A 16,282-nucleotide genomic window follows, 5' to 3' on the forward strand; every position below is an offset into this window, starting at 1 on the left:
CACACGTAATCGCTCTGATTGGTTCTCTGAGGTATGAGCGTTTTGATTGGTCCATTGAAACACTTCCGGTACACGCCATTTGATATTTTACGCACACACTGTAAAGTGTGGAACCAGATGTTATTTCTGCTAATAAGAGTCCAGGTGTCCAATTTTTCCAGGTGTATTTACGTTATACTAAACAATGTTCTCTAATTCGATTCATTGTTCTAGAGTGTCTTCACAAAAATATTCAAATAAATGACAATACGACTAAAATTCTTACGGTTTTGGGGAACTTTCATATGCATACAGCAATAAACTGTGAATGTTCAAATTTGAAAAATAACTAAATATGTTTTATTATGTAGCAAATAAATCAACACATTATAGATAGGATAAATGAGTAATGCAGTCATAAAGAAGTTTAATATTTTGTCGTTAGATGGCGGCATTTCACAATGTATGCAAAACCATAAAATGGGTGCGCTAGACTGTAAGGTGAAGAAAAGTATTACACATTTCCCAGTAGAAAGTTAGAGATTAGATATCATCAAAGCACAAAAACAGCGTTCATAAAGAACATAGATCCAGTAAAACACTGCTAACAAGAACCCAACATGTATAACCAGGCAGTCTCACTGATGAGTAACGCAATGGGGATTGATTGTGGGATATTCAGCGATAGCTACTGTAAATGGTTAAAAATGTGTCACCAATGCACCAAACGTTTTTCAGACCTTCTTTTAAAGAAAGCACCACTATATAAGTATGCAGAAGTAAAAGCGTGGTCCACTGACTGAGCAGTGTTTGTATCCCAATAATGACATGACCTCCACGGCCCTCATCAGAGTGACTCCTACTCTTTCTAAATCACTGCACACAATTAAAATGTCCTTTGATTCGCTTAACAAACTGTATAATGTGGAAGCATCTTAGTATGGATGAAGGGAACACAGAATGTAACCTTTAGACAAAGAACTAAGGTGTTGCTGTGTGGTTGCTAGGTGCTTTGAGTGTCTTCAGAACATCTCGACTCGATGTAATCCTGTAACACACATCTGAAGTGTGTGTGGTGAGATATTACACGCTTCTGTGAGAAGACTTGCGTTTTAGAGGGAGGAACGCGGAGGTAGAAATCTACTTTGTGCTCCAGAGCTCCGCTGATGTTTAGATATAGTTATCAGGGAAGCTGTTAAAATGTATCCCCTCTGCCAGTGTTCAGAGTTTCTGCTGCACAGCGAGAGAGAGTGAAAAACTAGTACATCACACACTTCATCTGTGGCTAGTGCAGGTCTGAAGGGACGCGTTTATGATACAGAGGGCCTAACGCTGTGAGATATTTAGTTTGTCAATCATCACATAGATGATGGAAGAAGACATTTTTCAAGTCTTTCAGTTCATAATGATGATATGGAGACCCATCTGACAGGAAGGAGACAAAAGTATCTAGCGTAGCGTTAGTTCTGGCAGGTCACGTTAGTCAAGCTCGCATCAGCTGACTCTCAGCTGATCCCCATCAACCTATGGGAATACAACACCTAAGCATTCATATATAAGGTCCCGCAGTAGTATCAGCAGTTTTCACATTGCTCAATAGCTAATTACCCTCCTCCATCCCCAGCTCCTCCTCTGTCAGTCAGGATTCAGCCTTCTGATTCTCCTTTGAATCAGACTAATTCTAAAATGTGTACATAACATTACTGAACTTTAACGATATCTGCATACATTTATGTTGGTTCTGTTCTATTTACCGGGGTGGTTATCGCGGCTCTCCCTGCTCTCATCCATGCTAGGCTGCATGGATGCGCAGGAAGTTCTTGCCCAGAACGGAACCATACCGCCAATCCAAACTGTATGCTAATTGTCAATCATCTTTGACGATAGTGGTCCTGACAGAAGTTTAGTTCGTGGTTAATTCTGTTATTTTGTCTCTCTCTGTGAATCCTTCACTACTGAGGTGAATCTCACACAAACTAAAATGTCTGGGTTAATAAGAAATTACTTAATTACTGCCTAATTTCAAGTTAAAACAAGGGTACAAATTAAAGCAATTCTATTAATTAAATTAATTTAAAAAAAAAAATATATATATATAATTAATCTAAATTATAATTGTATTAATACATTATTAATATATTACACATATTAATATAGAATATAATTTCATTAATGAATAATAAATATCATTTATAATTTATAATAAACAATATTTTAGTCAGTTTTTCCCCCCTTTTGAATTTGGACATAAATGTAGGAATTGTTTTTGTGAGATTTGCTCATTGAACTGAACTAAAATAATTATTTACAAAGTGTTTTCATCGTTATTAATTTATGAATCAAGGAAAACAACTAAACAAAATATGGAGTGTTTTTATATCAATTTCCCAATGCTAATTTATGATGTAACTTGTACGATGTAAGCCATATGCAACTAAGCAAAATACTTATAAAATACCTTTACTGTGTGCTGCAGATTTGTCTTGCTCATGGCTGTTTGAGACAAACTGAGTCAGCGTTCACTGGACACATCTATGTAATATCTGTTCAAAATCCTGTGAGCTTGTGGCCATTTCAGGAGCCGTCTGCCTGTGGTTGAATGAGCAGTGTCAAAGGAAGATGGCTTTAAATAAATAAATAAAGGAAAAGGACAAATTAGTCCATTTGGTCGGCCCTCCTGAGCCAGGTTTATTAATTCTCTGTCTATATAAAGAGCTGGGGGAGAGTGAGTGAGAGGGTAGGATGAAAAATCCTCCTCTCGTCCTCTAGATTTAAACAACAAGCCTGCGGTGGCTCTTCACTTCTCACACCAAACATATAATACATTTTATTTGCATGATTGCGTCTGTTTGCTTCTGCAGAAAACCTGCTGACAAGACCAGCTTAGACCAGCAGGAAAGGCGTTTTTTTATATACTAAAATGTATTTGAAAGACATTTATTTCATGCTAAGTATGCTACAAATACATTTACATATTATTTATGTACTTATTGAAAATACCCTGCAATTGTACTTTTAGTATACTAAACTGGTATATCAAGTCTGCTAATTTGGAACAACTAATTTTGAACTTAATGCACTTTAATTGTGTGGAAGTAGTCCAAGTAAAGATATACTGAAGCATATTCGATTGTGCTAAAGTGGAAGTTTACTTCAGGCACACTTTAAATATCTTGCATTTAAAGACAATCATACAATTCTCATCAATAGTTACATTAAAACACATTTTAGGTTAAATATTAAGAAATGTGCATTGTACACAAGTAGTAGTCCAAATAAAGTGTAATTATAATTTTTATACCAGTAAGTACTGCCTTGTTTTTGCTGTATTCACTCTTGACCTGAGGTGGTATTTAATTTGTAGTGTCTGAAACAAAAGCAAGTTAATGCAGAGAGAATGACTGCATTTCTTAAAACGGTTCTGTAACAATCTTAGAATGAAATGCTGATCAAAGAACCTCTTGACAATATTACTGTGAATCTCAATATTTATGTATTGGCTCTGAAATAGATGTATGCAAGAAATAAAGCATAAAACAAGCGACATAAAACAATGTTTTCATTTCCATGCAATTTAAAAGTACATAAGAATGACCTATGTTTTATATTTCAGAAAGAGAGTCAAAACAGCTGATAAAAACACTGAAAGAAACTTTAAACCGTCGCTTCTGGGATAAAATGAACGCATAATCTATAATAACGCTTCCTCCGGTGAAAAAAGTTAATCTCCTGTTATCCTCTCACATCAAAATCACCAAACATATTTGTTTTCATCTGTTTTGGGCTGTTTTCACTTGTAAACAGTGCTTGATCTGTGCATATTTCTCTCCTGATTCAGATGAGAAGTCTTTACACTGGAAAAAGCAATATTATACATAAAGCACACGTATTTTAGCTTTGATGATGGATTTGTTTCTTACGAACATGAAGATTTTTTTTAAGAGAGTCAAAACAGCTGATAAAAACACTGAAAGAAACTTTAAACCGTCGCTTCTGGGATAAAATGAACGCATAATCTATAATAACGCTTCCTCCGGTGAAAAAAGTTAATCTCCTGTTATCCTCTCACATCAAAATCACCAAACATATTTGTTTTCATCTGTTTTGGGCTGTTTTCACTTGTAAACAGTGCTTGATCTGTGCATATTTCTCTCCTGATTCAGATGAGAAGTCTTTACACTGGAAAAAGCAATATTATACATAAAGCACACGTATTTTAGCTTTGATGATGGATTTGTTTCTTACGAACATGAATATTTTTTTTACTTCACAAGACATTAACTGATGGACTGGAGTGGTGTGGATTACTTGTGGATTATTGTGATGTTTTTATCAGCTGTTTGGACTCTCAATCTGACGGCACCCATTCACTGCAGAGGATCCATCGGCGAACAAGTGACGTAATGCTACATTTCTCCAAATCTGATGAAGAAACAAACTCATCTACATCTTGGACGGCCTGGGGTTGAATACATTTTCAGCAAATTTTCATTTTTGGGTGAACTATTCCTTAAAACTCTAAACTAGTCTAATGACCGTTTCTAAAGACTGCCCAAATATAAAACATGTTAAAGATGAAATAAGAACAAATGTGTGCTAAATTAGGTAATTTGTGTTCTACTTTATACCTAAAGGTTTACCAAATGCACTTTTCCCACATACCACAGTCATCTTTCACTGTTGAGAAAATGGATTAATTATATTCATGACTCATCCTGCACTATCTAGATTTTTGTCCAATCAAATGCTCTCAAATAAGAATGTCCCTCCCCCAATAGCATCTGAGTCTGACAATGTTCACAACATTACTTACTCAACTTCCTGACTCCACACATGACATGAATTCAATAACCAAAACTTATTAAATTGTGACCATGTTTTATTTTATTAACTTGTTGACCAAATGAATTAGTAAAATATGGCCACAATTTCACTAAAATAAGGAAACAAATTAATAAAACATGGCTACAAATGAATAAGCCATGCTTGGTTTTTTTTGCATGTCATGTGCATGGCTCCATACTAATCACAATGTGACTTAATTTTAAACCATCACAAATATATCTTGATTGCCTTCAGCACTCTTGTCAGGCAGAATCCAGTCCAGTCCAGTATGGAAAAGTTATAGATGTGGACACACATTTGCATGTTTATTTGCATTTCATCATGTTTGTAATTCATCCAGCCGCCCACCTCTTCCCTTGAGTCAGTGGCTGTAAAACACGCGTCCGACACGAGTGTGAGCAGACCGAGGGAATGCAGAGAGATCACTGACAGAGAGAACGAGGTTCATCTCGCAGAGAGATAATTCAAAGCATGTCATAAAACATCAATACTCCTCTAGTGGGCCGGCCAGCACAGCTGCATGCTGGGAAACATTATGGCCTTACATAATTCAGCACAGGAAAAAAACTCCTTCACTTTACTGAAAATTCACATCTGAGTTTTAACCAATCTAAACACATACACACTGTTATAAAATAAATTATGTATGTGTTATTAATACAGTGTCTTTATGACGTATTTACACTGCTTAATTTTTTCCAAACTTTTGTGTGATTATTATTATTATTAATTAAGTTGGTTTGAGAAAGCCAACTTACTGATCTACTTTTGAACTTCTTCTTCTTCTTCTGAGACCAAATTTGGGTAGAATTTTCAAGCTACAACCAACAATTCAGGTCAGACCTTCAGACTTTGCTATATCTTTTCTAAATGATTGGACTTATGATTTTCGTTAAACCATCGATCGAAACTACGAAAAGTCCCATAAACTTTCATTGAGGGGGTTAAATCTTCTGTACAGTAAGACTTATACAGTGTTTAAGCTGTCTATCACTAGCAAAGCTTAATGACTATCCTATATAGGACAACATGCTAATCATGCTAGAAACATGATATTAACATGCTAACGGCATGTTACTCATGCTAAAACATGCTAACAACATATCCATCATGCTAGCAAACATGCTAATCATGCTAGAAACATGCTAACAACATACGAATCATGCCAACAACATGGGAATCATGCTAGAAACAGTCTAGCAACATCATCATCAGAACAGATTTGGAGAAATTAAGCATTACATCACAAACTAACACGAGTTAAAAATAAACAATACAAACAGATAACTATCATTTTTATATAGTTACAGATTTATATAGTCTGTAATGGATCCTCTGCAGTGAATGGGTGAGTGGGTGAGTCCAAACAGCTGATAAAAATACAAAACACAAGATATTAACTGATGGACTGGAGAGGTGTGGATTACTTGTGGATTATTGTGATGTTTTTATCAGCTGTTTGGACTCTCATTCTGACGGCACCCATTCACTGCAGAGCACCCATTGCTGAGCAAGTGATGTAAAGCTACATTTCTTCAAATCTGATGAAGAAACAAACTTGGATGATCTGAGGGTGAGTAAAGTTTAAGCAAATTTGAATTTCGGGGTGAACTATTCCTTTAATCTACTTTAGTTTAATGTAAATTTACTAATACATTTGAACAGTTTAAATATATATTATATATACTTATATACATTGTACAAACTAACATGAACAATACAAACTGATGATTATACTTTTTTAACATTAACCTAGACAAATAAATTATGTAAAACTAGTTGCTCACTCTTAGTTCATTATATCCAATCCATTAACTAATGTTAACAAACTGAATCTTATTGTGAAGTGTTGGCACTAAAATTAATATCAGATTTGCTAAAGATCAACTCAGTGTAGCATAAAGTTTGTGCTAATTAATGTTCCTGTTGCTTACCTTAATTAGTGTGTGATGCTGATGGCAAATGTTACAAAAGTAATGCTCAGCCATCTAAAATGTGACTTATTGCATGATATATACTATTTGTCAAGGAAAAACTTTTGAGACAAGAGTTGAGGAAAGGTCAATCTCCCAACCAAAAATGTAATGGAAAATGTTGACATTCAAATTCACAATTAATCTGATTCTATTCATATAAGGTGCTCAATGTTCTGAATGTATCATCAGATACAGGATATCTAAAATACTGAACCTGCTCACTTTGATACTGCGCTATAATACAAGTACTTGACTAGACATATCTTGAAATGGGAAAAGAAACCAAAATGTTGAATCGAAAATATCAAATAATGTAGGTTTTAAATTTGTATTAAATTTCAACACATGGCAAAACGTTTTCAACCAATTTATTATCCACGTTGTATTGTTAATTGTATTTTCAATAACAGGACCATTTCGGCATCACTTTAGAACATGAAACAATATTATTGATCTATGACTGAAACAAAAATACTGTGATAAAGCAGTGATGCAAAAACTATTCAGAAATAATATTCTCAGTAATACTACTACTAATAATAATAATAATAATACAGTTGGTATTAACAGGCACTGAACCGTGTATGTGCGCACATGAGAGAGAGCGTGAGATTTAAACGGGCTCTGATGAGAGAAAGAAGAGCTAGGAGAGAAATCTGAAATCACAACACAACCACATGGTGATCACAGAAGTCAGTCACCTGCAGGACTCTAGTGTGCGGCTACACACCCAGCGAGAGAAGAATATCACTGTCAAACAGGCTAGAAACAGAACAAATATTCTTGATAATCACTGTCATTATTAAAAAGAAGAAAGTTGGTGCAACGCCCCACTTGTTTTCACATCAACAATGCAGGAAATAGGCTAACTGTCACCTCTGTAAGCATGAACAGCAGAGAGAAAGAGCGAGATAGAAAAACCCTTCTGGCAGAAGTTGTTCTGTTCATAGTCCAACAAGCAGCGTTTAGAAAGAGCAAATGTAGCCCTTGAAATCAAGAATCCATGGGCCTTATATCCATCTCACATCCGGGTTTGTGGAAATCTTTATACCGTTAATGCAGGTTAAACAAAATCCTGTACCTTTTTAGATAGGAGAAATATGCATAAAGAAGAACAAATTATTTAAACATCCAAAACAGAACAAACAGTTCGCAAATTGTGAAAACATCTATTAATATTTAGAATCGCATACAGTAACTCAATAATATTTCAGTAAAAAATAATGCCTCTCATCCCATATGTTACCTCATAATCAAATGCTTACATCCTTTTGACCCAACAGTTTTATTGCAGCCCACTTAGGGCTTTTCATAACTTGTACTATATGTGTTGGTTTGTTAAAACAAAGTCGGTGGTTATATCAGTTATTATTCAGCTAAATGTCTCGAGCTACATGAACAATTGAAAACTTTCAATTCAGACCATATATTGAAAAATTCAAGACGTCAGCGTTTCCGTGTATTGGTGCGTCTTTTGAAAAAAATGTAAGGAAAGCATAAAAACTTTAGCTTTATTTTCTGAATCCTCTTTCCAATTACCGAAAACACAAAACAAGGGATTCAGGAGTGAAGTAGATGCGCAGAGGGAGGGAGAGGGTCTCCAAATGTTTGCTCTCACCCCATTTTTGCCTTTATAGTTTCCAGTTACGAACAAACACACTGGGCCATCTTCCTAAAAGCTCGGCACTCTGGACACAACACATTGTTGACATTGTTTTTTACGCAGGCAAGCACTACAGCTTTATGAAATGCTGAATTATGTCTGTCAGTTAGAATTGAGTCTGTTGCCTGCGTTGTTGCAGTTAGCCATTAGCATTTAGCATTATATAATTCTGGCTGGCTACACATCAGTGCTAATGCTGCAGCTTCGCGTGAACATCTCCCTCATGGTGACCGAGCGGCTGAGGTTTAGTTTGTGGTAGTTGGGCAGCGGCATCGGCAGCTGGGTGGGCAATGGGGCAGGCAGTGGAGCGGGTAGCCCCAAATCCTGTTGATGCACGCTGCGGTAGCTAATGCGTTCGCCGCCATTTCGCAGGCCGTCTGGCTGCTGCAGGTAAAACGGCAGGTCGTAATGCGTACAGGACGGACAGTACGTCTGTGAACGCGTCAGTTTTCGTGTCTGCGGGGGCGTGAAGAGGGCAGGCCCATTGGGAGTGGTTGCCGTTGGGACAGTGGCCGCCAGGATGTTGTGGTTTGAATGCACCGGCGGCATACGAGACGTGACGGCGAAGTCAGGCTCCTCCTCCTCTGACTCCGACTCCTCCTTCTTACAACAATAGTACTAGAGGGGTGTAAAGAGAGACTGCATCAGCTTAGCATTTTAAATATACATAACTGAACACACTTTAGTTTGAGGACCAGTTCTTACTGTTAACTAACTACAACTTTTGCCTCAATAAAATCCTAATTTGCTGCCTATCAATAGTTAGTAAGGTAGTTGTTAAGTTTAGGTATGGGGGTGTATTAAGTGATCTAAAATATGGTCATGCAGAGTAAGGCATTAACACATGCTTTATAAATACTAATAAACAGCCAATATGCTAGAAGTGTGCGTGCTAATAAGCAACTAGTTAATAGTGAGAATTGGTTCTTAAAATAAAGTGTTACCAAGTAACTTAGGGCCAGATGTACTAACAGCTTGCATCAGCGCAAACCGTCTTTTGGCATTAAAGGGTTAGTTCCCCCAAAAATTAAAATTAGCTTTACTCACCCTCAAGGCATCCTAGGTGTATATGACTTTCTTCTTTCAGACAAATACAATCAGAGTTATATAAAAAATTGTCCTGGCTATTCCAAGCGTTATCATTGCAGTGGGTGGGTGTTTCTGTTCAACTGTCCAAAAGACGTCAAATAAAGTGCGCGCATTCATTGTAAAAAGTGCCTCACACGGCTCCTGGGGGTGAATAAAGGCCTCTTGTAGCGAATCCATCCATTTTTGTAAGAAAAATATCCATATTTCAAACGTAATACACACTTTTCTCTCACTTTATCTAACTGTGGTATGCGGAAGCCGTTCCGGCGGATGACGTAGGATGTCGGCATTGCGTGATTAGTGACGAACGTGGAGAGAGAACAAAACAGAATGCCGGTCATGAATTAGAAGTACAAACTGAGGATTTGTAAAGAAAAATGTCAGAGGATTTCGATATAAGCCAAGAGGAGACTGGTTTTCCTTTGCTAAAGTAAGGAAACTTTGCTTCCTTTGCTCCTATAAACAAACTCGCGAGACTAGCATATCTCAGAGGCGCACGCATACAACAGTCAGCAGAAGTGAGAGAAAAGTGTTTATTATGTTTGAAATATGGATATTTTCTTACAAAAACGTATCGATTCGCTACAGGAGGCCTTTATTCAACCCCCGGAGCTGTGTGAGGCACGTTTTATTTAGGGCTGGGTAAAAAATATCGATATCTCAATATTAATCGATTCTCATTTTTACGGAACGATATCGATTTTTTAATCCCAAGAATCAATTAGTCTAGCCTGTTTTCAGTTAATGGACGGAACACTGAAGGGCACTTCCCATCCAATATATCGCAATAAGCATTGTTCAAATTCAAATTCTGTCCATTGTATTGCAGTATTTAAACAATAAATGCCATTTTGGCGCTGTTTAATGAGGAGTGACAGATAGCTGTAGCGTCGTTTAACAGACGCAGCAGCGCGAGGCGCACGTGAACTGATCATCTCCTCCACATTAATACCAGTTTCAGCACAAAATAAACATGACTAAACATCCGAAGGTAAGTTAAAAGAAAGAGTACAACTTTACAATCCATATCCTGTCTCATGTAATTGCTCAATCAGTGTTTCAGCCACGCAAAAACGTCAATATAATGGCTTCTAAGCAATATGTCACGTAACATCACATTTGACCATAACATGACCATAAACTCATTAGTCAGATAGAAAAATAAACTGTAGAGGGGCATTTTGCTTAATATATGCACCATATGACATATTCATTATAATTTTTACTGTTCTTCAATGTTTAATTTATGTTTGAATAAATCCATCAAGTTTTGATGACAGCCACCATTTAAATGTTTATATATATAAAAAAAAAAAACTAATTGAAGTACGTTAGAAATATTAATATGTAACTGTAACTTTATTATTGTAAAAATGTCATTAATTTTAACCTTCAATATTATAGTAATGTTGTACCAACTGACTCTCATGTATATTTTACAGCATTAGTTGAGATTTTTTTTCCTTGAGAAAATTTGGCATGTACTGTACCTGATATACAGTATATCCAAAATAATCGTTATCAAATCGAATCGCAAGCTTGTGAATGCGAATCGAATCGAATCGTGAAATTTGTGTCAAAACCCAGCCTTAGTTTTATTATGGATGCGCGCGCTTTATTTGACGTGTTTTGGACAGTTGAACAGAAACATCCACCCACTGCAATGATAACGCTTGGAAGAGCCAGGACAATTTTTAATATAACTCCGATTGGATTTGTCTGAAAGAAGAAAGTCATATACACCTAGGATGCCTCGAGGGTGAGTAAAACATGGGCTAATTTTCATTTTTGGGTGAACTAATCCTTTAAAATAGTACTGTCAGGATTTACTAAAGATGCGCAGTGAAGAATTAGTGCTGAAAAGGCGTGGACAGTTAAAAGCGCCTGCTTATGCATTTGTAGGAGTTTCCCTTTCAGACGCAAAATTGATGGGAGGAGAGTATTCAAATGAATTATGCAATGCGATTTACTAACGTTTGCTTTCATCAAATTACTGGTATTTGCACCATTATAATGCCCCCAAAAAAGCACATCTTAAACTATTTTGCACCTGTGTCGTAAGTAGATCACCCACACCTGATGAGCATCGGCTCTGCTTGTTTGCGACAACGCTAATTTGCGCTGCGCTTGGTATATTGCGTTGGTCGATATGTAAATGAGATGTTGTGTCTGTGTTCTTTAATTTGTGCATTGTCATTAAATCACCCGCAGAAATTTCTGCTGTTTTGGAATTGTGCTCTAATGGTAATTTGCCCTGTTTAGTAAATCTGGCCTTTAGATCATATATAAAACTGAAAGGCATTAAAGGGATAGTTCATTTAAAAATTCCATCAAAGCTGCTTTGGACCCCACTGACTTCCATTATTTGGGCAAAAACTTTCTTCAGAATATCTTCTTTTATGTGTGCGTAAATGATATACAAAATACATTTGAATAAATTTAAATACATTTTGATATACAAAATACATACATATAATTGCAAATTAAATTAAAACAGCTTTTTTATCACTTCATTTAGTACTTCTCAGGTTTTCTCTCTATTTCTCATACTTGGACTCACAAAACCAATGTAATCATTAGAATTCAAAGGTATTCATATATAAAGTGTGGTTCTAGTGCACATGCATTTTTGTACATTTGTAAATGCATTAAAAACTCCAATAACAAAGTATTGACAGCATCTAAAATTTAAAGATTTTACAAGTATTTTCAAATCCATTTTGGGGTTCATAGAATTATGAATACTTGTTTATTTTGTTGTATTTATAATATGTGAAATTGAACACCAAGACATTTGTAGCAGTTTCATTCTATTCTGTATGATTTCAAAAAAGAACAGCAAATACACATTCAACAGATTTTTAAATGTTTTTCAAAGAAATGTCTTCTGCTCACCAAGGCTGCATTTATTTGATCAGAAATACAGTATAAACACTAATACTGTGAAATTTTATTACGATTTAAAATACCAGTTTTCTATTGTAATACATTTTAAAATGTAATTTATTCCTGTGATCAAATCTGAATTTTCAGCATCATTACTCCAGTCTTCAGTGTCACATGATCCTTCAGAAATCATTTGTATATGATGGTTTGCTGCTCAAGAAACATTTCTGATTATTATCAATGTCAAAAACAGTTGTGTATTCATTTTTGATGAATAGAAGAGAAAGATTGAAAGCATTTATTTGAAATATAACTTTTATACTTCACTGTGACTTTACGGATCAATTTGTGTCTTTGCTGTATAAAAGTATTAATTAATTTTTTTAAAATCTTACTTTTTCCAGTCGTGCATTTCATACATGTTGTAACTGAATTACACTGCAAAGAGTGAAAATACTTGCACAAAGTTCCATCTGAATTTCATTAATAATTTTTTTTTCATTATTTTCCACTATGAGATATTGGAACTTGGTCGGTCATCTGCTATGGCCGTCAGTTTTAGTGCCAACCAGTTGTTTCAGTGTCAAATCAAATGCGCAAAAACCAACAAACCATCTGAAATACATGATGTGCCCTGTCTTTTCAATTCTGATGTGACATGTTCGTGTTTGTGACAAGCAGTCACTTCCTTTACAGAAAACATGAGATCTAACAGCAGCTACAAAAAAAGAAGAGCATGTCACTACTTCCTAAGGGAAGAGAAGGTACTAAAACACAACATTATACCTCTAAGACAAATATGACAGTACTCCAACAGAGAAAAAGCACACAGAAACAAAAAAGCTCACCTGCAGCCTACAGTAACACAGTACAGCGATAATGCACAGTAAGATTACTGTAGCTAGAATTCCACCTGTGATTACCACTGTCCCGGCTGTCATTCGAAAGGCTCTCCATCAACACCCTAAAAAATTAAAACAAAGAGAGAAAGGCATTAGGTTAACGAGAAATGTCTATATAAAATTGTTTATGATCAAAGGTAACCCGCCATACGACCACTGTGTGTGCGACTGAACTCCATTAGCTTCAATCAAATGTGCCGGAGGAATTTTATGGACATTTCAGCATGATAAATGTTTCCCAGCACCTATGATTTGAATGCCAAAATCATCACCCCACAGGGATGAATGTGAATGGGCAGAACAAATGTGAGGAAAAGAGAGACTAAATGCACCCTACGAGGGATAATGAAGGTCAGAAGAAGAGGAAATGATGGAGAGATAACCTTGGATGATAAAGAAGAAAACATTTTAAATGAATCTAGTCATCATTTGGCACATTGTGAATACATTATGTTGTTGTATTTACAATAAATGGAATTAAATATGTTTAATCAAGACACGACAAGCAAAAACATTGTTTTTCATGCACTGGGATTTTGAGATTTTTGTCTATTTTGCTTCCATAACATGTCTTCTTTCAGACAACCCTACAAAAATGTAATATTTAAAATACATTTATTACATAGTAAGCGTATTTCAAATCTATTAACATATTTTCCGACATAACATTCGAGACTTACTGATATAAAAATAATAATTAAACTTTATTTGGAGTACTACTTGTGTACAATGCACATATTAAACCTAAAATGTCACTATTAATGAGGATTGTATGATCTCTTTATAATATCAGTCTTTAAATGCAAGATATTTAAAGTGTACCTGAAGTAAACTTGCAATAGTTCCACTTTAGCACAATCAAATATACTTCAGTGTATCTTTAGTTGGACTTCAGCGCTACTTAAGTGCATTAAAAATTAGTTGTTCCAATTTAGCAGACTTTAACAGTTTAGTATACTAAAAGTACAATTGCAGGGTATTTTTATTAAGCACATAAATATGCAAATGTATTTGTACTATACTTAGCATGAAATAAATGTATTTCAAATATATTTGAGTACATTTATTTTTCACTAGGAAAATTTAAATGTACAGTATATATTTGCATCTGTAGATTTCAATTACAACACATATCTTTAAAGACCGTTTTCTCATAATCAACAATCTTCACTTCAGTAGCACTTATATACAGCAAACTTTACAGTTGCATTCATATATCTATATTCTGAACATTTTTACAGAGAGGTTTGTTCATATATCATTCACCTGGTATTGCAAAACATGTTTGGTGGGATACAGGTAAGGTTAGGGACAGGTTTGGTGGTAAGGGTAGGTGTTATGGGTCAATCCCTTATGGGTCAACAGTGTAAATATACTGTATATGTAATTACATTCAGGTATTTTTTATGTGCACAATAAGTGCATTGTATTACATGACTAATTTAAATAGTAGTTAAATGCTACCTAATATAGGTAGCTGGACTGTTGTTGGTTTTTTCTGGGTGTTGACAGTATTGTCTGATTTATGAATGATATCCAAAATTCCTTCTATTTAAAAAATATTAAGATTTATATTATGGAAATGTATGCAAATTACTGCATATTTAATTAGATAAAGCATACTTTGCATATTTAAACATGCCATTTCAGAAAACTTGTAATACAAAACAACTGTCTTAATGTACTGTAACTAATCAGCTGGGAAGTATGGTTATATAATTTCTACCATATTCACCTGGATCTTGACTTAATGCCATCACATTTACTCAATTTTACATCACAACGGTTTTATTCTATCCACAGTGTGATTTCTAAAGAGAAACACACCAAACACACACACAAATCAGTTTGCACATTCTACCGTAGGGTGAGAAAATCCTTCAGGAGAAACTCTTATTTAACATCTTGTTCAAAGAAATAGTGATGCAAGAGCAGCATTGTGATCACAATGACACTCAGATTCTTAAGAATTCAATTTGTAATATTCAATTTGTAATATCTGACTGTTGACTTACTGCCTAATATATCCAACCCCTTGAAAGCTGCTGATGTAACAATGCACTCAACACTATTCACTTCACGTGTTAGTGGTTTTAATGTTCTGGCTAATCAGTGTATGGGAAACTAGCTCTACTTGACCTCAGGTCAACCACCCAGTTTGTTTAGACATGAAAGAGAATGAAAGGTAGCCTTTAGGAGAGATTGCTCAATGAATGACTGGAAACGGGCAAGGTTAGATGAGTATTAATAGGTAATGCTCTTTCAGTGGAGCTAGGCAAGGTCAACTGACCCAAAAGCCTTAGTCAAATATCACTGTCCTTTGAGAAATTATGTACTTATTAAATAACTTGTGTGGATTTTACTCATAGGCGTAATTTGCGGGTGGGACGGGTGGGACATGTCCCCACCACTTTTTGCCAGGGTCGATATTGTCCCTACCACTTTTTGAAAGTAATTGAAAAATATATTGCAGAAGGTATGTATTAAAGGGAAAACAAGATCAACAAATCATTCTTCATAATCTAATTAGGGTGATAAAAAAACAACAACAAAAAAAACATGTGACTCCTTACGCATGCATAACTCGTGCAGTGCAATAACGACGTGATTGGCAGCTGTCACACTTTTAGGCTATAGCATTTTGGAGAGCTTCCTTGTGCTAAGTAGGCCTGCCCTCTACTAAAGATGTTTCTAGTCAACTAGTCGCACGTTATATTAAATTGATTAATATAATAATATATTAACCATACTTCAATATAGGCTATAGGCAGACGTATTAGGCTAGAGCCTATTCCGCGCTCAAGCTCGCACATAAAGCAATTGCCTCAAAGCACCAGCAAAGTGATTATGAACGTGTCGGGGGAAAATAAGCCATTTTAATGATTTATTAATAAACTAGTGCTTTCATTCAGCAACCTCATCTTTGCACCCGACACTGACTC

General features: G+C 35.5%; 1 protein-coding gene across 2 annotated transcripts; it reads right to left on the bottom strand.

The window, feature by feature from the left end:
• Positions 1-7,385: 7,385 nt before the first annotated feature.
• Positions 7,386-13,399, bottom strand: fam163ba (family with sequence similarity 163 member B, genome duplicate a). 2 transcript variants are annotated; one of them, XR_001610478.1, is made up of 3 exons: positions 13,287-13,399; positions 8,419-9,081; positions 7,386-7,881 (listed from the first exon to the last, which is right to left on the bottom strand). XR_001610478.1 is itself a non-coding variant. In XM_016288754.1 (2 exons), exons 1-2 carry the CDS (start codon positions 13,377-13,379, stop codon positions 8,641-8,643), a joined length of 534 nt encoding a protein of 177 aa, XP_016144240.1. In that variant the 5' UTR covers positions 13,380-13,399; the 3' UTR covers positions 7,386-8,640. The 2 variants fall into 2 exon arrangements, 1 of the variants encoding a protein (XP_016144240.1); XM_016288754.1 differs by having other exon boundaries at positions 7,386-9,081.
• Between the last annotated feature and the right edge of the window lie 2,883 nt (positions 13,400-16,282).

Source organism: Sinocyclocheilus grahami, unplaced genomic scaffold (genome assembly GCF_001515645.1).
Source record: "Sinocyclocheilus grahami isolate Dianchi unplaced genomic scaffold, SAMN03320097.WGS_v1.1 scaffold234.1, whole genome shotgun sequence".
Taxonomy (NCBI): Eukaryota; Metazoa; Chordata; class Actinopteri; order Cypriniformes; family Cyprinidae; genus Sinocyclocheilus; species Sinocyclocheilus grahami.